At 45.3% G+C, this 21,907-nt stretch overlaps 1 protein-coding gene across 1 annotated transcript; it reads left to right on the forward strand.

Moving 5' to 3' along the window:
- The first annotated feature begins 4,591 nt into the window (after positions 1-4,591).
- DNAJC9 (DnaJ heat shock protein family (Hsp40) member C9) lies at positions 4,592-15,297 on the forward strand. Its single transcript, XM_061571328.1, has 5 exons — positions 4,592-4,887; positions 8,148-8,288; positions 9,424-9,678; positions 11,232-11,318; positions 12,137-15,297. Exons 1-5 carry the CDS (start codon positions 4,720-4,722, stop codon positions 12,254-12,256), a joined length of 771 nt encoding a protein of 256 aa, XP_061427312.1. The 5' UTR covers positions 4,592-4,719; the 3' UTR covers positions 12,257-15,297.
- The last annotated feature ends 6,610 nt before the right edge of the window (positions 15,298-21,907 follow it).

The following is a 21,907-nucleotide window of genomic DNA, read 5'->3' on the forward strand; positions in this document are numbered from 1 at the left end:
GCCGTATTTGTCTCCCCCAACAGCCACCAAGGTACTCGTTTTAGGCTGAGTCGACCTTAGGGGGGTGGGGGAGAGGTCCCGGGTTACCGGTTCAGATAAGATCGGGATCGTAGCGCGGCGCGCTGACCGCCACTAACACTGTCGCTCACAAACAGCAACATCGTCATTCATAAACAATACAAACATTGGCCATTGTTCTAGTCTCTAATTTTTGCGTAGGGCAGCAATATATTATATCGATCCTCTGTTGAAGGATCCCCAAACTGCAGTGCTTCACGATATGGTCCACAGTTTGGGTTAGCGTGGTCACCCATCGCACGCCTGTCGCTTTTTTCCCATAACGGGTCCTCTATAGGTCTCTGAATCTCTACAGAATGGGTCTCTGTGAGTGTCTCTATGGGTTTAGTATATGGGGGAGCGGTAGTGTAGTCCTTCGAACGCTGCGCTACGAACCCGGTGACCAGAGTTCGACTCCCCATCACGGCCAACACCAGTGACGAATTATCAGAACCGGTCCTGGGCCTCCCCATAGGTCGACTCAGCCTCAAATTAGTACCTGGTGCGGTCTGGTACATGTGGCCACTGGGAAGACAAAGACGGCCGGGCGTGGTGCTGGCCACCCACCCCCTGTGTGCAGTGCCGGCCTTCATAGGTGCTCGCTAACAGCACTTGCCCCAACAGTCTGTTAAGGCTACACGGGGGATCTTTGTCTTTGATTTTATAATGGTCCACAGTTTTGGCTGCATGTCAGAATCGCCCTAATGTGGCTTGACTGTAATACATCTCGATGGGTCTCTATGTATCTCTACGAGTATCTATGGGTTTACGATCTTGGTAGGTGACCCATCGTTTGGGTTGCATGGCCGCAATCGCACTCGTGTGGCTTTTGTTTTGGATTTTGCATTCGTGAAAGATCTGGAAATATCTGATGGTACAATTGACACTCACAAGCGTGGTTAAGTATGATCAAGCAACTTCCAGACACGGCGTGGGGAGGCATTCATCCAGCATTGTACATTAATTACGGTTGCAATTACACAACCCTGCTATGAATTTGTAAACATCGTATTAAAATATTTACCTGCGCCATCAGAATTATTATTGCACACTATAATGGGAAAGTACCGTACGCTACTTATAAGACGCTCTCGAATGACCAACCCAACACGCGTGGCCCGTGCTTATAAACATATCACACATCAAGGCAAAGATCCCCCCTCTCGATTGAACAGACTTTTGGGAAAAGTTGTGTGAGTGATCACCTATGAAGGCCGGCATCACGCCCGACTAGCCTTTGTCTCTCCAGTGGCGATGTTTACACACCGCACCGGGTACTCATTTGAGGCTGAGTCGACCTTGGGGAGGCCCAGGACCGGTTCAAGATAATCATTACCGGTGTTGGCCGTGAGCAGGGTTCATAGTGCAATGCGCTAACCACTGCACTACAGCTCCAGACAATAATACGCAAACCCAACCATTGATTTTAAAATACAGGGGGACACACAAAGTGCATCATTCAATCCGAAGAAAACGTTTGAACCAAAAGGGGTAGGTGGTTTCCCTATATTCCATACATCACAAGCACACGGTACAATATATATTGCAGCAATACAGAATGCGCATGCAGTAAAAAAAATCCCCTTACGTCTGTTTACCCTTTTGACACCTTTGGTGCATCCCCTGTCACTTGTCTCAGTCTGCATTAAACCATAAAACCAGTGTTGTTCATTGTGAACTGAAATGGAGCTGCATTGGGGTTATTGTACATCAAGATAAACGAGAGTAATGATTAGTAGGGATCTTCTTTCTTCAATGAACATCATTCGCCACGTGTACAGGAGTAAAATGCATTACCATTGCTTGTTGCTTTATTTTTACGTAACATTTCAACGTCATGCACCTACAGAATGGTTGTAAAAAAAACTCACCCCCTAAACTCCCAATAAGTGATAGGACAGTTGAGTGAGTGAGTAGAATTTTCCAGAACTGGACAGTTCCAGTTTAGGAGCAGATGTATTACTCAGAATTAGTCTAGTGGCACTATATTTTCATTGGCTGTGTAACGCTGTGTGGAAGCTACTGAGTACTGTCACTCCATCGAAGCTCCAGGTCTTCTTGACCAGTTATGCCCTCCCTTCTCTCTGCTTCCAAACCCTGCACCCTCTGAAGGAACATCTCCACCGGTTTGAAACATTCAGGATGGCCTGCCTACAATCCGTCATGGGCTTAACCAGGCTGGCTTGTGCGAGGTCACAGATCCTTGAAAGATCTTGGCACAGTCTCATCGGAGAGCTCCTTCGGCAGACAACGCTGCGTTTGGTGGGTCATGTAGCCCACAAGCACAACCCAACCATGCCAAAATAGATTAGATTTTGCCGGATAGAGGGGGCTAAACATGGGTGGCACGGGCATAGAGAAAGATCAGCTGATGTGGTACAGGAGGATGTGGAGCTGAGTGGACTTGCAGGATGACTGGTACCAGCAGTGTCAAGATCGGCCTCTATGGGAGAGGGCAGAGGGAACGATGCTGACATCGAGAGGCAAGTTGGCACACAGTCAACCGATGGCACCTGGGTCTCTTCCCGCTGATCTCCTGCCAGCGAGCCTTCGACACTTCACGTGACATTAAAGTGCACCTAGCCTGGCATAGGCGCTGTTGTGATGTCACCGCCACTTAGTGGTGAATGTTGTGTCTGTGATAGTGTAGTGTGTCTGTGTTTGTGTGGGGAGCGGTGGCGCAGTGGTTAGCGCGCTGTGCTCCGATACCCAACGAACAGAGTTCGATTCCCGCTCACAGCCAACACCGGTAACGATTATATCTGAACCGGTCCTGGGCCTCCCCTAGATCGACTCAGCCTCAAATGAGTACCTGTGTAATCATCGCCACTGGGGAGACAAAGTCGGTCGGGCGTGGTGACCGGCCTTAATAGGTGCTCGCTAACAGCACTTGCCCCAGTAGTCTGTTTAATGCTATACGGGGGACCTTTGTCTTTGTCTTGTTTGTGAGTATGCATGTTACTGTATGTTGAAGATGTGAACCCCACGTAAAACAATTGATTATAAGAACATCTGATGCTCGTGACATCCGTGGCACTGCGGTATTCTAAGGGCCACATGGCATACACAGCCTCCTGTCAAACCTTGGTCCAAGCCATTTGGTTGGTCTAATAAACAGGGTGCTTCTAAACACGTTGACACTTGCATGGGACTATCGTTTTGAATGCAAAAAGAACGAATAATACACTGTAACATGATAACAAATGTATGTGAATAGCTTCAAAAACTCAAAGGGTCTCCACTTGTTCAACATCATTGTCAACACACGCCTGGAATCTTCTGAAGGTGCTCTCCAGAGCCCGGAGGCACCACATTTTTTGTGGTGTTGTTGCAAATTCTCAGAAGTGTTAACACTTTTTTAAGCACCCTATATTTACTCTGAATTACATCACGAACAATGTCAGTATTTGACAGATTACGCACTTTTACAAAAAGGCCACGTTTTAAAACTCACACCACTGCCGACGGAAGGGAGTTAGAGATAAGCCCCTCTTAAGGGGGCATTTGGCCTACTCTTCCACGTTGACCGTACGTCGTGAAAGAAGTCGGGTGAGCCACAATTTAAGCCACCGGACGCCAAAAAACATGAACAAGAAAATCCACGAAAAAAACTGCAAAGTCTTTCAGAAAAAAAGCACCGTATATGAATTCTGCGTGCAAAAATCCCAGTGGGATGCAAGTAAATCAACAACAACCATAAGACAATTTAAATTAAAGTCATCAGTCTAACTCTGTACTACAACAAACAAATATGGCTAAACCAAAACGTTTTCGAAATCAACAAAATTAAGCTAAAAGCAATGTAGCGTGGCTGGGTGGACAGAGCGGATCGATGCAATTAACTTGCTAAAACAAATCAACTGCCGTATAGGAAGATTACAGACGGCAACATCTATACAAGTATCAATGATATGAATACTGCATTTAATTCACAACACAATAAACAATACTTACAGAGTATGAGTTCCTTATAGATTATTACATCGATTCTATTTAAACAGTCGCGCGAATCGATATCTGAATCGAAACATTATTTGACGCGCGTGGCGGACGTACAATGTTTATACATTTGTGAGCTGTAAACTGCAATGTAGCGATATATAAATGAAAAAAAAATCTAATCAGAATTTATTTTTAAACTAAATATCAGCTTATAGCAACTACGGTAATCGATCGGTTCATAATCGAGGAATCGATGCACAGCCGATGGAACCTCGGAAGTGAAAGTACCCGCGACGTCACCACTGAGTCCGGAAGAAGAAGCAGAGTGGACTGAACCAACTACGCAACACTTTTGCAATTTAACTTTAAATACAAAATTCGTAATTGTAGCAAATAAAATAAAAATTGGTGATTGAAGAGTTTATCTCTTGCTTGATATACTGCCGTGTGCAATTGAAAAAACTGTGCATCAGGAAATAAATGAATTTAAATGCAATTCTCATTAAAAGTTGCTTCTAAACCCCCCCCCCCCCACGTGTATTGGACTCGTCCGAGGGAGGAGGGGGAGGGGTCAGTCAGGGGTCAGGGGTCAGGCGAGTTGAACCACTTTCCCGCCAAATCTCACCCCGCCACCACCACCACGATCATCGCCTACCACCTCACCGATCAAACTCTCGTCGCACCACACAACCCGCGTTCATTTGCCCAGCAGCAATCGCGATGGGGTTCCTGGAGGAGTGCGAGGCGGTGCTGGGAAGCCGCGACCTCTACGCGCTCCTCGGGGTGGCGCGCGGCGCCTCCGAGGGCGACGTGCGACGCGGCTACCGCAGGAAGGCCCTCGACACCCACCCCGACCGCGCCGGGGCCGGGGCCACGCGCGCCTTCCAGGCAGGCCCCCGTCGTATTACACACACACACGTGTGTATACACACACGTGTGTGTGTGTATACACACACACACGTGTATACACACACACACGTGTGTGTACACACGTGTGTACACACGTGTGTGTGTGTGTACACGTGTACACACACACACGTGTATACACACACACGTGTACACACACACACGTGTGTATACACACACACATGTGTGTACACACACACGTGTATACACACACACACGTGTATACACACACACACGTGTGTACACACACACACACGCGTGTGTGTGTACACACACACACACGTGTGTATACACACACACGTGTGTACACACACACACGTGTGTACACACACACACGTGTACACACACACACGTGTACACACACACACGTGTACACACACACACGTGTACACACACACACGTGTACACACACACGTGTGTATACACACACACACGTGTGTACACACACACGTGTATACACACACACACGTGTATACACACACACACGTGTGTACACACACACACGTGTGTACACACACACACGTGTGTGTACACACACACACGTGTGTACACACACACACGTGTGTACACACACACACGTGTGTACACACACACGTGTACACACACACACGTGTGTATACACACACACACATGTAAATACACACACACGTGTGTGTATACACACACGTGTATACACACACACACGTGTGTACACACACACACGTGTGTGTGTGTACACACACACACGTGTGTACACACACACGTGTGTACACACACACACGTGTACACACACACACACGTGTATACACACACACGTGTATACACACACGTGTACACACATGTATACACACACACGTGTACACACACACACGTGTGTACACACACACACGTATTACACACACACGTGTATATGTGTGTATACACACACGTATTACACACACACACGTGTATACACACACACGTGTATACATGTATATACGTGTATACACACATGTATTACACACACACCGTGTATACACACGTATTACACACACGTGTATATACATATGTGTGTATATACACACATGTGTATATACACACATATACACACATGTGTATATACACACACACACGTGTATATACACACATGTGTATATACACACATATACACACGTGTATACACACGTATTACACACACACGTGTATACACACACACGTATATATATATATACACACATACACATGTGTATATACACACGTATTTACACACACGTATTACACACACGTATTGTATATACACACGTAAATACACACGTAAATACACACGTGTATACACACACATGTATATACACATATATACACACGTATATACACACACATGTATATACACACGTATATACACACACACGTATATACACACATGTATATACAAAGATAAAAGACAAAGATCCCCCGTATAGCCTCAACAGACTGTAGGGGCAAGTGCTGTTAGCAAGCACCTATGAAGGCCAGAACCGTACACGAGGGGGTGGGTGGCCAGCACCACGCCCGACCGCCTTTGTCTCCCCTGTGGCGATGTTTACACACCGCACCGGGTACTCATTTGAGGCTGAGTCTACCTAGGGGAGGCCCGGGACCGGTTCAGATATTCGTCACTGGTGTTGGCCGTGAACGGGAATCGAACCCGGGTCGCCGGGTTCATAGCGCAGCGCGCTAACCACTACAGTACCGCTCCCCACACACGTGTATACACACATGTATATACACACGTATATACACACACACATACACACGTGTATATATACACACATGTATATACACATATATACATACACATATACACACGTATACACACGTGTATATACACACACGCATATACACACATGTAAATACACGTATACACGCCTATACACACACACGTATATACACACATGTATACACACATGTATATACACACACATGTATATACACACACACGTATATACAGGTAGTCCCCGACTTACGATGGAGATGCGTTACGACGACCCCATCGTAAGTCGAAAATATCGTAAGTCGAAGATGGCCTCGCCTACCCAGGATTCTTAAAGAATGGTGATAATTTAGCAAAACAGAGCAATTTATCGTGGTAACCTTAAAATGAAATCGCTAAAGCTACGTATCATACATGCATTGAACGTATCGTAACGTATCATATTGTGCTGTACTCACCAAGATTCTGTCCGTCGTCTGCACACTTGAACGATGTTAGGTTGTTGATGGCAAATTTTGTCGTATCGCCATCGTAAGATCGAAATATCGTAAGTCGGAGCATCGTAAATCGGGGACTACCTGTATACACACATGTGTAATAACCGTAATATTGTGGCGGATTGTAATGCTATATACAGGGAAAACACGCAAGCGAGAGATACTGGCACGGTTGTAATGTACTCTGTGGGTTTTTCGGTAAAGTCACGTAGGTGAAAACTAAATAGAATTACTATTTTGCTGGAGCAGTCACACCTGATGACGGATGCTTGTGTTGCTTCCGAATCGTCGTGATTTAATTTAGTTGTTTTTATTTTGTTTTCACCGACGTGACTTTACCGAAAAAACCAAAGAGTATGGATCTTTGCAGTCACGAAAACTTCAAATCTAGGGTTGTGATGATTGCTCAGAGACACTGCGCCCGAGGTTTAGGGCCGCAAGCGCCTTCCAGGCACGTCCATAGTATCATATCAAGTAGTTGTAACGAGATGTAATAATATTATGACGGTTATGATGCTATATGCATGGAAAACACGGGTGTTGGGGCCACACAGGCCGAAAATGTTGTAATCACAATTATAACGATGTTCCATACGGTTATAATGATGTCAGTCAAATGTAATATGATACAGATAACGAAACGGAATTATCACCTGGGTTGGGACCACACGGACTTTCCAAGTGAATACTATGCTATGATAGAGTTATAATTCTATTTACTATCAGAACACAGGTCGTACACAGCCTCCTGTCAAGCCCCCCTGCTCGATGAATGCCGTGTTGGGCATGTTTGACCATACTTCACACTGATCAGTACGAATTGGTTAGGGTGGAGGTAGGGGTGAGTGTCCTGGATCGGTTCAAATAATCGCCACTGAGGTTAACCAGCGGCTGGGAACCCAACTCTTGGTAGCCGGGTTCATAGTGCCTTGCGCCAAACACTGCGCCACCACTCTATAGATATGGTTGCCAACATCCAGCCTCAAACATAATTCTTTGTTGTTGTTGTGTTATTATTGTTGTGGTGGTGGTAACAGCTGCTGGGCAAGGCATACACACTGCTCAAGGACAAAGACACCCGCGCCGCATACGACGAGAATGGCACCGTGGACGAGGAGTCGGACGTGTTGAGCCAGGACCGCGACTGGGAGCAGTACTTCCGCATGCTTTTCAAGAAGGTGACACGCCGCTTATCTGGTCATCCTCGCATGCAGCGGCTTTTGACTAGACATCAAACAAAGACAGTCACTGTGTCGCGCACTTTCAGATGCTCTTCTGCAGCCGTCTGGAACGCTCTTCTTTCTGATATTGGGAAGCCACTGGAGCTATGCACTTCTAAATCCGGATTGAAAACTCATTTCTTTAGAACTGCTTTTTGCCTTTCGTTTGATGTCCTACCTGCCCCTGCACCTCCAATTAGCATGGTTGGCTACGTATGGTGCGAAAGAAGTTCAACATACATATACACACAGGTGTCACTGTAAACATGTCTCATCCTCCCCAGACACACAGGGACGCAGACAGCCAGCAACCGCACCTGGGTATCAGCTTGGCAAAAACCTGTGAATCAACATACATATTTGCCAACAGAAAAAGGCTGAGGATCAGTTTCTTAGTTCAAGTTTTTTCTTTCCTATGCAGTCTTGCGCCTCCCTTTTCATTTAGCTCTCCATTCTTCAAGTTTTCAAGCAGTTTTCATTTCTACATCTTTGGCTTAATTTTCTTAACATAGCCCTTTATCGATAGAGCTTTCTCCAGAAAGCCTTCAACTTTGACAAATGCTCAATCCAGATGTTTTTTTTAAAGAGCCCTAGGTAAAGTGACTTCAGCATTCCTTAGCACTGTGGCCTCATCTTACAAGTATATTCTGACACAGCAGTGCACTGCTAGTCGTGAGAATTATGATTGGAAATGTGTTAATCTCATGACAACATCAATAGGACTATTGGTATGATCTTAGACTTTGGTCCTTCCCGTGCTGTTCCGCACATCTGGCAACACAGTTTTTCTGGTGTTCAGTCAGCTGAGCCACATCACCCAATGTTATTCCAATGACCTTTAAATCGCTGTCCATCATGCCTCTCCAATTCTTTTTTGACCTTCCTATTTTCCATGCTCCTTTCTATATATTCCAGTTCACAGTCTGCCTTGCAATGTGGTCTCATCCATATGAAACAGATGGTTTAACCATCTTAATCATCTCCAGGGGATTCTCATGATGTCCTCCATCTCTGAAAATAAAAATAGAAATTCTGAAAGAAAAAAAACATTCAAAGAGACTATAATCTTGCAGTCCCATCTGTTGCTTGGCAGATCACAGTGGACGACGTGCGGAAGTTTGAGAAGACTTACAAGGAGTCGGAGGAGGAGCTGGCGGACCTGAAGCAGGCGTACGTGAGCTGCGAGGGCGACATGGACGGCATCCTGGAGACGGTGCTGTGCGCCACCATCGAGGACGAGCCGCGCTTCCGTGCCACGCTGCAGGCGGCCGTTGACGCACAGGAGCTCCCCGACTTCCCCGCGTTCAGCCAGGAGAGCAAGCAGAAGCGGCAGAAGCGCCGACGCAAGGTGCACGCTTCCTCACATTGCCGCGGGTCGCAATGCCGAGTGCATGAGAGCCGACGTTGCCGAGAACAGGGGTCACACAACTTGTACGTTTGGCTCACTGAAGTGGTCATTTACACGCAACTTGTGGGTGTGTGTATATAATTGGGATGTAAAGATTAATACAAATATTTTTTTCGTAATTATCTTCCTGAAATTGTATCGCGATTGTGACATAAGTTAAATATTCCATTCATATCTCTCACTGAGCGGTGCAAACCTTCATGTCAGAATAAAAGAGGATAATGCAGAGCTACCTCTGATATTCAGTCAAGTGACCTCTGATCCACACAGATGGTGCAGCACTTTCCCACCCATCATCGTCATCGCGTGATTGTTAACTCAATATATTTTAATCTTATAGCTGAAATGTTTCCAGATTAAGTGCAGAACCAAATTTAATGTGTTTATATTTTGTACAGTCGTTGGTGACTGGAATGAAACCATTAAATCACGACACATGAGCACATTGTTTAATCACAGGGGGCTGCTCAGATTCAAACTCAGCATTTCAATAGTGCTAGCTCAGTGCTCTGATTTCTGATCCATCCACTAACCATGATTTTAAATATTCTAATTATCATTTCATTATGCATGTAAGAAATATGTTTTTATCCAGTATGCTCACATGACATCTCCATATATATAAAAGGCAAGTTGTGAATATGTGTGTCTGTTCAAAATGTTTAGTGTACTTCCCGACATGCAACAAACTGCAAATTTGCCATGTGGGTACTTTCCAGTCTGTATACCATGCAAAAATTATAAAAATACACTTTTTTTTGGGGGGGGGGGGGGGGAGCTCAATAATGCATATTTTTTGCACGGCAAGTGAGCTGTGACAAATCTGTCATGTGACCCGCGCATGTGGAAGCGTAACGCATTGTAGTGTAGTGGTTAGCGCGCTGCACTACGAACCCGGCGACCCGAGTTCGATTCCCGCTCACGGCCACCACCGGTGACGATTATTTAAACTGGTCCTGGGCCTCCCCTAGGTCGATTCAGTCTCAAACGAGTAACTGTTGTGGTGTGAACATCGCCACTGGGGAGACAAAGGCGGCCGGGTGTGGTGAATCCAAGTCCCGGGTGAAGCCGGGTAGTACAGCTAGTACATTGATATGTGTCACAAGGGCAAAAAAAAAAGCATTTCAGATCCTGAATGGGTGACTGTTAATTAAATTGTGGGAGGGGTAAATTTTCACCTCTGGCATGTGCCAACTTGCAAGCAATCCATGGCCATGTAAATACATGTGGTACAGCTCACTGACCCAGTTTAATGTCATGCTTAAGAGAAACAGCTTTTTAAAATGCGGAACATCAGCATTTCTTTACGGTGGCAGCTGACAAGCAAAGTTGGCGAAAGTGCCATGCAGATACAAAGATCTTTTATTCTCTCATTGGGGTTTTCCATGGTAGTGTTGCCTCATCATGATGTAGTCATCCTTGTATTGTGCATAAAACGAACTCATTAAAATAAAGTGTGACCTACGATACTAAAAGTTGGCGTTTGTCTGCAGTACACAGCCGAAGCGAAGGAAGCGGAGGCTCACGCGAAGGAACTTGGGCTTGATGGATCCGATGACACTCTCCAAGCACTCATTCTGGTGAGGAGTAGGGCATTCTCTACACGAGCCTGTGGCCTGCAAACACACAAGGAGTGCTTGTCTAATAGCACAAGATTAAATTCCTGAAGTGTTAATTGTACGAGCGCTCGTGTGGCAGGTTGTTGAGTTATTTATGATGGTACTATAATACATGCAGAGCCCTGTGAAGGCCTCCCAATGTCATGCGGGCCCGAGGGGATTAGTTTACTATAATTCACCCTGCTGGTCAGTACGGGTTTGTGATTGCAGGGAGCATAGGTGTATCCAACGATAGGACTCTTATTTTAAAGACTCAATTGGCAAACAATAATTGCATTCCCATTTGGGTAGATCCATTAGGAGGGGTGTAACACTACACGAGTTTCACGGTTGTTCATTGGATTCCAATTTTGAATGTATTTTACTGGTAGGAACCTACTGGTTACACCAGCCCACAGGGGATTATTGTGTCCGTCGTGCAGGGAGGGGCTGGGTGGGGAGGGGCTGGTCACCCCGTGGTGCCCTTATAAAACTCAACGTTTAACCTACTCACGCCGGCTTGTGCCCGCCCTCACAGTCGGGCATATTTGCGGAATACACCACGCCGCCGTTGACCCTGGCCATTGACCGAGAAACCCAACGTTCCTACCAGCTCCCTCCGCAGGAATGTGTTAAGTCACATTCATTTCACATTGTCCCCTACTTACCACACTGTCTCTATTTGAATAATTGTAGCTGTTTGCGAAAGTCCGTTCTCTCGCAACTGCCATAAACAATTACATTACTGAAATTACACTTGAAGATTGTCGGCGTTGATGTACGCGCATGTGTTTTAACAGAAACGTCAAGAAAACAATAAGAATCAGATGGACTCGTTTCTGGCTGATCTGGAATCTAAATACTGCAAGAAAGGGAAGAATGCAGGCCCTGCGACGAAGAAAGGCAAAGGGAAGAAGTGAATCTGCATGATTTCACAAATTCGGCATCGACACAGCTGACATTATGTTCGCAGCACCAAGCAAGACGTCAGTGTTACGATGAGTTGCTGCAGCTGAGCAAGTAGACAAACTAGTGGCTGGGGTGAAGCCAGTGGTTTTGAAATGTGGGGACAGTAGAGTGTGAAATTCTATCGTCATGTAGTTAAATAATTTAAATACACAATGTGCAGGTTTGCACGAGTGCTTATTGTTTTGGTGTATATGAATACATACTCTGTTACGCGTGTATTTAGATGCTATGGAGAGGGGAAAAAATGGATGTGTAAAATAAATGTGATTAAATGATACTGAAAATGTGCTCCCAAGGCACTTACGATACATGGATTTGTCCCTTGTGATGTAATTGTGAACTCGATGTAGCAGCAGCTCTGCAAGCAGTTTCGTTTCAGTGCAGCACGTGGGGAGGGTAGAGCGATTACCGATACAGCGTGACTTTCTAAAGTAAAGGGGTTTTTCATTTTAGTTTATCACATGTAAAAATGTAATTGAATACACTTGTGCAAAACTATTGCGTCAATTCATTTATCATAACTTTTCACATACAGCTATGAACATGATGTAGCTATAGACATGCTCTATCTTGTATACTATAAAGCACTCCTTGAGGGCATCTGCACAGCACTATCAGTCTCAGAACGTTGCATCCTGCAACTCTAAAATCTGTTAAATTACTAAGCCAAGCACCCAAACGTGACTTGGAACACAATGCTCATGCCCTAAAACAAAGAACACCTCACCAGTATCCACTGATAATAAACGGCAAATTTGAGCCAACTTTCAAGAGGGACTGAAGCCCCATCATTGCTAAATTCACTCCATAATCACTATATTTTTGACACCTACATAAAAAATGTTGTTAGATGTAAATGTATTTGTTGTCCTTCCCCCGCACCTCTGAAGATAAGCACGATTGGATACGTACGGTGTGAAAGAAGTTCTACATACCCTAACAAATTCATGTTCCTGAATCTATTCGTGTTAATCCATGTCCAATCAATGACCTCAGGAGGGTGTTTGACTTGTTGTTTTTGGTAATTGGCAGGGATATTTCTGCCAGAGACATGTAAGATTTGGCCAAGTTTCACGGACCGAGGCAGAAAAGGTTTAATATGTGAGGTCACAAAATATTTTACGTAAAATGGCTTCCGGATGACACCAATGACATAAGGGTGCCAATAACTTAAAAATGTGTAAAGCTATGGCAAAATGTACACTTCTGCTGGAAAGATGTTCGTGCTCTACGTATCTGGGACTTTCCCTATATTTGCAGAACACATGAGCACAATACATAGTAATGATTTTGCAAGATTCCGGTAGTGCATTGAAATGGTATTTCTTTGTAACAATTTCACCAATAACAAGCACTTCAGGCAAATGAAGAAAATCCATATTCCTGAAGATTGTCATTTCAAACATCAGCAACTCACAAAAATGTTACACACCATTTAGAATTAACTTGAATGTGTTCATGTGTGTAGTGGTTAGCGTGCTTTGCTACGAACCCAGCGACCCGAGTTCGATTCCCGCTCACGGCCAACACCAGTGATGATTATCTGAACCAGTCTTGGGCCTCCCCTAGGTCGACTCTGCCTCAATTGAGTACCTAGTACGATGAGTAAAAACGTTGCCACGAGGGAGACAAAGGCGGCCGGGCGTGGTGCTAGCCACCTACCCCCTCGTGTGCCATTCTGGCCATCATAGGTTCTTGCTAGCAGCACTTGCCCCAACAGTTTCTTAAGGCTATACGGGAGGGTCTTTGATACCTGAACACCTCAATAGATGGGTCCAGTTCGTGGGTCCCCAGCTGTTCAGATATGAATATTTATTTTAGATCTCAAGGACATTGCTACCTGCATCCACGGGCATTCTCCATCTGACTGAATCTTGTTCCAGACTCAAACGCCAGCATACCAATTCCAGACTACATTGGAACACCCCTGCCAGCATATACAGGAAATGCGTATTGTATGCAACTCCTCCCTACATTTTTGGAGCAGGGGAAGTCTTGCCAGCAGCGTTGACCATCTTTCCAGAGAGGCTATTGATGCCTTATCCGGTCTTGCACTTGGTGGCCAGATGTAGAATTGGGAGTTCACAATTCCAGCTGGCATCTGTGGCGTCACTCGGGGCAGAGGTCTCACACCTTCAATTTGTTGCAACTAATACCATTGTTCAGGTGATGCAAGTCTAGCTTGAACTGTCACCACAAGAAACTGTCGGGAAGTCCCCTGACTTATGAGAATCTGGAACTTTTGGGAAAGTCCCTATACACAAAAGTTACCCATGCAGGTTACACTCGATGCAGGATGCGGGACACTTGTTCATGCAAAACAGCGTGCTTGAGCATCGCTCCATTTTAAGTCGCGTGCTGCAATGAAAATCCCCATCTGCCCTTTGTAAAAAAATATATTTTAAATGTATTTGGTCAGAATCAACACAATGTGTGTGTTCACATTGTTTTCTAACAAATTGGACATCCTGTGAAAGAACGTATGCAAAAAACACTGCCTGAAGGACCTAACTAAAGTGAAACGGTAGCAGCACAAACATTCTCTGGACAATGAAACTCTGATATCAAACAGATTCCTGGGTGATTACATGCGATTGGAGGCCACTGTATTGTGCTGATGACCTTGGAGAGCAGAAGCTTCCGTGTTTATGTTTTCAAGTGTGCTGGTGGAGTTAAGAAGTGATTCTGTATTTGCTGGAGCGTGTTGATGGCTGATAAGTAAAAAACTGGCATTTGTTGAGTACACATTTTTTGATAAACGAATCCACTAAACTTGTTCGTCTGCCACCATTGACATTGCTCATTTAAATGTGGGCATATATAGCCCTGTGTTCCCTTGTGCCTTTTCATTCATTAGGTACAATAACAAGATCATAATGCTGACATTCAGCTTATAAACCAAGCTTATCTTTCAACGAGTGTTATTGAATCACTGAATACTAAGCAAGGTTTTAGTGCCTAAGCCAGCCAATGATACATTCCTTGACTAGAACTATTTTCAATGTTTGCCCTGATGTCAATTTGTAAACGGAGACCGCTGTCACTTTCTATGTGTAACATCGAGTAGTGCAGTCGAGAACTATTTGATGATACGTTTATTTGGGTGGTTTCCCAGGGTTGCATTGGGGGAAGAAAAATAAAAGTGCCTTTTTGAAACCATCAACACAAATATGCGCTGCTAAAGCAGATCATGCACTCAAAGGGCACCAATATTTTCTGTGGTTAAGGTACGATTAATTTTCTTGAAATATACAAATACATGAAACATTTTGCGAAGTTCCAAACTAAGGCATTGCAGTACCCTGTGACACTTCAATTATATTAATACATCAGAATGCTCTTAGTAAACTTCCAGATTCTGCTTTTTATTGCAGTATAACGAAACAAACAACTTTGGATCCATTCCAAAAAGAGGTGATGTTGGACGAAGTGATCAGGATACATATGTAGTGTTTTACTGGTAGGAACCTCCTAGTTACACCAGCCCACATGGGATTATTGTGTCCGTCTGTGCAGGGAGGGGCTGGGTGGGGAGGGTGGGGCTGGGTGGGGTGGGAGGGGCTGGGTGGGGAGGGGCTGGTCACCCCGCGGTGCCCTTATAAAACTCAACGTTTAACCTACTCAGGCCGGCTTGTGCTCGCCCTCACAGTCGGGCATATTTGCAGGAATACACCACGCTGCCGTTGACCCTGGCCATTGACCGAGCACCCCAACGTTCCTACCAGCTCCTTCCGCAGGAATGTGTTTGAATGGAGACCCAGTCTTCACTTGGAGGCGACACGGTTTATTATAAACTAGAACAGAACTCCCCTTAACTCCCACTATCTCGGGAGGTACAGCCTCTGGGCTAGCGTACCCTCACACTGGGTAACCTGGCTGTCAGCCCTCCGGCTATCTGTGCCCTAGGGGAGGCTACCTGACCCGACCCAGCCAAGGTACGGGTCCTGACCACTGGTCCACGCTCGGCCCCGACCCTTACAAGGACGTCGGGCTCGGGGTCCCAGGGTCCGAGCCGAGCTGGCCTTCGGTTCTTCGTCTTCAGAGCACTGCCCCGAGCTGTCCCAGAGGTGCCCCTTTTATACTCCTCTCGGGGGCTCTCCGCACCCGGTACCGCCCCCTTTTCTAGAACCTTCCAGGGGGCTCTAGAAGAACCCCCCAACCCCTCACCTGGGGGGGGGGGGGGGAGAACCCGGCCCTTCAAGGGTCCTGGCTCCCTCTGTCCTTCCCCAGCTCAGGGTGGCACCCCCTATGGGCCTGTGCCCGCAACTGCGGGTAAGTATACACCGACGGTATGAGATGTGCATTTCCGACGCTACACATATAAAAAACATTGGATTTGTGACTTGATGCAAATATTGCAGTGACATCGGTATTTTTTTTATGAACTACGGTTGACATAGCCCAGGATTGAATTAGGGGCAGCAAAACATGAAAGTGGCACTTAAGATATGCTTCATGGAAGCCATAAACACAGCACGGTTGGCTACGTACGGTACAAAATATGACCAATATACAAATACAACACAAATATGCGCCGAAATGTGTGTGAAGAGGCGATGTGTGAAAGCCAGTGGAGGTGCCCGTCTGTAATTAAACTAAACTATATTTTATATTTATCAGGTAGGGCCCAGTGAGCTCTTTTTCAGAAGCGACCTGGGCAAAAATGATAGATAAAGCAAACTCCAAATATACAACCTCCTGTATACCAGGCGAGGTAGTTAACATCTGAACCTTATGGCGGGACCCCGGGTCCAATAAGCCCCCGGCTCTCGCATAAACATATTATAATGTAAAAAAAACTTTGCTCTTTTTCACCAATGCATTTGAAGGATGGTGGCAAGTGTTGTCTTGTTAAACTATGCCTTTAAAACTGGAAACTACCTGCAATACCTCTATTTAAATAGACCATTGAAAACATAATGTACACCCCTCTGTAAATCATCGTGTTTCTCAGTGTGGATTTGTGAACACACTTTGTAAACAGTACATAAAATAGTACGCGTTTTCAATGCGCTGTTCATATTGTAACACGCGTTTATACCGATGTCACTCTGCAGAGTAGTGGGTCGCCGCTCCTCTTATCCGCATTGATACGAGCGGTATGTGGGGACTATGGCTTAACCGCAAAGAAAACCCTATCTGCACAGATGCATACGGACAAGAGAAGTATTATAATCAAACAGGAGGAATTTACGGTGCAACGCATCTCATCTGTTAAATATCTACAGGTAATAGGATTGTCATCGATTGATCCTGGCTGCAGACATTGGTAGGTCACAAATAATAATGAAGATAAGAGAGCAGTTTCACTGTATTATGCATCCCGTGATGACAAATAAAGGACTCGAGTCGTGTAGGCAGTTTGAGCAGCTTTGGGGTTAGGACTTATGATCCTGCCCATACCCGAGCATGGAGTGCATTCGCTTGTACATAATCTGGATTTACTCCATCTGGCCTGATACCACCTTTATATATAGAGCAGGGGCGGTTTCTTCATTAGGGCGATTGGGCGAACGCACCACCAATGTCATTCAACCACAGAGTCACGCTAGCCGTCACTGTCAGCCTCTGGATATAGTCCAATCAGCGTCATGTCACGTTCTGTGGAGTACCGCCTCTTTTGGGGCGATTTCACTACGGCTGAGAATCGCCCCGAGTGGCCCCATAGACTTACATTGAAAGATGTTGTTTTTCGAACGGGGGCGCTGCAATGCATTCTCTATGGCTTCCGGGAGGGCAAGCCCTAACGTGCTTACGTCATCATACGTGCTTACGTCATCATACGTAAGCACGTTTCATCCAACTATCATTTATCGCTACCTAGTGGAATCTTTAATAAAATAAACTTGAGTGGTTTGTTTTAATAGTGAGTATAGAAACAAACAAGATGTATTGTAAGAGTCACTTTATTTTTCATTAATATTAAAGAAGTGAAGTTGCCTTTACATGCTTAAGCTGTTAATTTATCCATTGCATGGGTGGACCTTATCCTTATCAATCATCCAGACATTTGCCCCCCTGAGAGATTTTGCAGGAGCCGCCACTGATATAGAGACATCTCTACTTAGGAACGAGTTAGGTTCCAGAGGTCTATTCGTAAAGTCGATTTGTTCGTAAGACCAATTTTACTCCCGTAGATTCCAAACAAGTTGTACGGCATTGTCCATTAAACACGGGGAATGGCTTTGAAAGTTGTATAATTTTCTGTAGCTGCCACTGGTTCTTCATTTTCTGCGGATGTAGATGCCGCCATCTGTCTGAACAGGCAACTGGACATACGGACAGGTTTGTTTGTATCTCTCAAAGTTCGTAAGTCGATTGTTCGTAAGTAGTGGAGTTCCTGTATAGAGGACCGCAGAGCTTGGGGTGGAATGTGGCACCAGGGTCACCGCCGGTCTCCCCTTCCCACTTGTCCGTGGCTGCTCGTGCCCGAGTCGTCGTTCTCTCTTCGACAGCAAGCGGATACCGTGCCGCGCAGTTACGAGTTGAAATTAATAAATGTTAATTGCGGGATGAAACACTTCGCTCGAGGCTGATGACAACTCAAATGTACATACCGTGCATAGTGGTAACCTCACAATTTGTATTGTGATTGGATGTGTGCGTGTTCCCCCTTTTGCCTTGCAGCAGTAAGTCTGATGAGGTGTCATTGAGATAATGTAACTCTTTGTTTTGACTAGACTGCTGCTGCTTACAGTGTTTGCATTGTAATGACATTTTACACTTAACACGGGAAACCATTTTCAGTTGCCACGCACTGAATAATCAGTACGGTAGTCATCAATATAATTTACATTCCTGAGTATTGTGAAAATAATCTGACTGGATAAGCAAATGTGCGAAATAGGAGGCTTGGGCCATCCTATTATACACCACATTAACTCCACTTATCTGTAAAATTAATAGCGGACAGTAGAACGAATTGGCCGTACGACTCCTCTTACCCACGGGAAGTCGCATCTGTTGGTGCAATCGCAGAGTTCAGTCACAACATCGGACTCGTAGCCGACAGCCGACTCACCAACCTCGACATCAACAAATCAAGTTGATGATCACCCTGCCATACGAGAGTAAGAAACGTGGATCCAATGATGCCAATATCAGCTCGTGTGCAGGTTGTCTGGAGTATCACGTCGCAAAATTGTGAATTTTTGAGGCCTTCATCCAGCAGTGGATTGACCATGGCTGATGATGTTGGAACTACCACAAGATAATACCAGGAATGATCATGTCCCTGTGCCTCCGATGAGCACGGTTGACTACCGACATGTGTTCAACATTCAATCATAGATACGTCACGAGACAATTGACCAATTAATTACATTATTAAACAAGGGGTTACTGTCATCTTCTTGGTTCTTTCGGTAAAGTCACGTCGAAGGGAAATAATAAAATAATACAAATAAAACATAATAAAATAATTCTCACGACGTTTCGGCCACAACGCAAGCAGCCGTCCTCAGGTGAAGAACAGGTCTGTCGGAAAGACGCTGTCTGTCTTTCCGACAGAAAAGACGCTGTCTGTCTTTCCGACAGACCTGTTCTTCACCCGAGGACGGCTGCTTGCGTTGTGGCCGAAACGTCGTGAGAATTATTTTATTATGTTTTATTATTTTATTATTTCCCTTCTACGTGACTTTACCGAAAGAACCAAGAAGATGAATCCCTGCAGTCACGAAAGCTTTAAATCTAAATTTAAGGGGTTACTGATAAGAGAGGATCATGAACACAAACCTGGTTTCGCCCCCAAGTCTGTATCATGTATTCGTCCCAGAAAATGATCTATATTCGTCGCTTTGGCAAGACGTTGTTGCTCAAAACGCCGCTCGATTCACAGAGTGGCAACAGAAAAGTTGGCCAACATTGACGTTTCTCTCGTCACGTGCGTGCGACTTTTGCTTTCCGCCTCATGCAAATTGAAGTGAGAGGTCGCCACCTCGCGTCTACTGTGTGACACGTGCCCTGTCAGTGCAATGTGTGTTCAGTTGTATGTCAGTAGTGCGTTACTACCCCTGTTACGTGGACTACTACATTTTTTCATTTGACCAGGTAAGGCCCACTGAGCCACGTAGCTCTTTTTGAGAAGGGACATGACTCACAAATGATAGCTCAACGAAGTGGCTTATTGTGTGGAAATTTAGAGCAGTAAAATACTCGAAAAGCGTGATGTTGATTCTGAATGTGGAGAGAAAAACCGGAGGAGCCGGAGAAGAATCCACGCAACCACGGGGAGAACATGCAAACTCCAAATATACAGGATCGAACACCACCACCTCCTCTATACCAGGCAAGGGAGTTAACATCTCGCCACCACGTGTGAAATATGGTTCAGAAATTCAATCATCATGAATATAAATATAGAACACAAACTGTATGCACCCTTGGAGTTACATTGAGACATGAAGAACACGTAGATTTAAGAACGTACTCGGGTTAATGCTACCCTTTAACCCGTAGGTTTTCGCAACCAATATCATTCATAATACAATTTTTTTTGGGTTAGATCGCGTAAATATATAAATGTGTCGTTAAATCACCCACCCTGCACAGAAATGCGCTCTCATCAAGACTCTCATACATCGGGCTAAGGTAGTGTCAGATGGCGATCGTCTGAGAAGTGAAATTAAACATGTTAAAGAAGCGCTGCAATTGAACGGTTACAATGATGCGCAAATCAACAGGGCATTGAATGCCAAAACCAAATCAAATAACTGAAGAAGTGATTAAAACTATGTAAAAAAATACCCTACATTGCGGAAGTAACTGATAAATTAGGCAAATGTTTGGAAAAACAAAACATCCGAGTCAAATTTGGCACGGTACATAAAATACAGAAATTAACATCTGTTACAAAAGATGAAATACCGAAGCTATTAACAGAAGGTGTGTACCGGATTAATTGCGCTTGTGGCAAATGCTATGTTCGGCAAACAGGACGAATGATCAGCACAAGACGAAAAGAACACCAAAGAAATATGAAATACTCCCAAATACAACTGTCAGCAGTAGTAGAACACGCGTGCCAACAAGGACACTCAATTGATTTTGATAATGTTGAAGTTCTGTGCAAAACTAGTGACTACTGCCCAAGACTAATTAGACAATCTATCGAAATTGATAAAAAAATAAAAATACATTTAACCGCCGGATAGCTACAGATTTAGCGCCGCTTGGAAGCGAATCATGAAAGAATAAATTTGTAACGACATAAATGATGTCACTACGACTGTGTTGAGCCAGTACCAGGTGATGACGGTGACTGGAGGTGGGGTGCCTCTCTTTGTCACCAGCGTGAGCATGGCACGGCATGGCTCACGAGAGGGCAGGGCCCGGGGGTCACTGAGGTCACGTCAGGCCGTGACACCCTGCATGGTGAACCCGATAGAGCACGTGACCGGGGGTCACGTGGTAAGGGACCCGGTCCTTCCCGAAGGATCTAGAAGGGTGCGTGGCCGAGGGCAGAGCCGGCCAAGTCGCAGCAGCGAAAAGCCTCGTCCCGAGAGGGGGCGCGGGGCTGTTCAACTCCGGGAATGAAGACGCGGGCTGTCCATAAATGACGTCACGCACCTGGGGGGGGGGGGTGTCAGACATTTGTGACGATG

The sequence above is a fragment of the Lethenteron reissneri genome, chromosome 47 (genome assembly GCF_015708825.2).
Source record: "Lethenteron reissneri isolate LAM-NWPU_2019-01 chromosome 47, ASM1570882v1, whole genome shotgun sequence".
In the NCBI taxonomy this organism is placed as follows: domain Eukaryota; kingdom Metazoa; phylum Chordata; class Hyperoartia; order Petromyzontiformes; family Petromyzontidae; genus Lethenteron; species Lethenteron reissneri.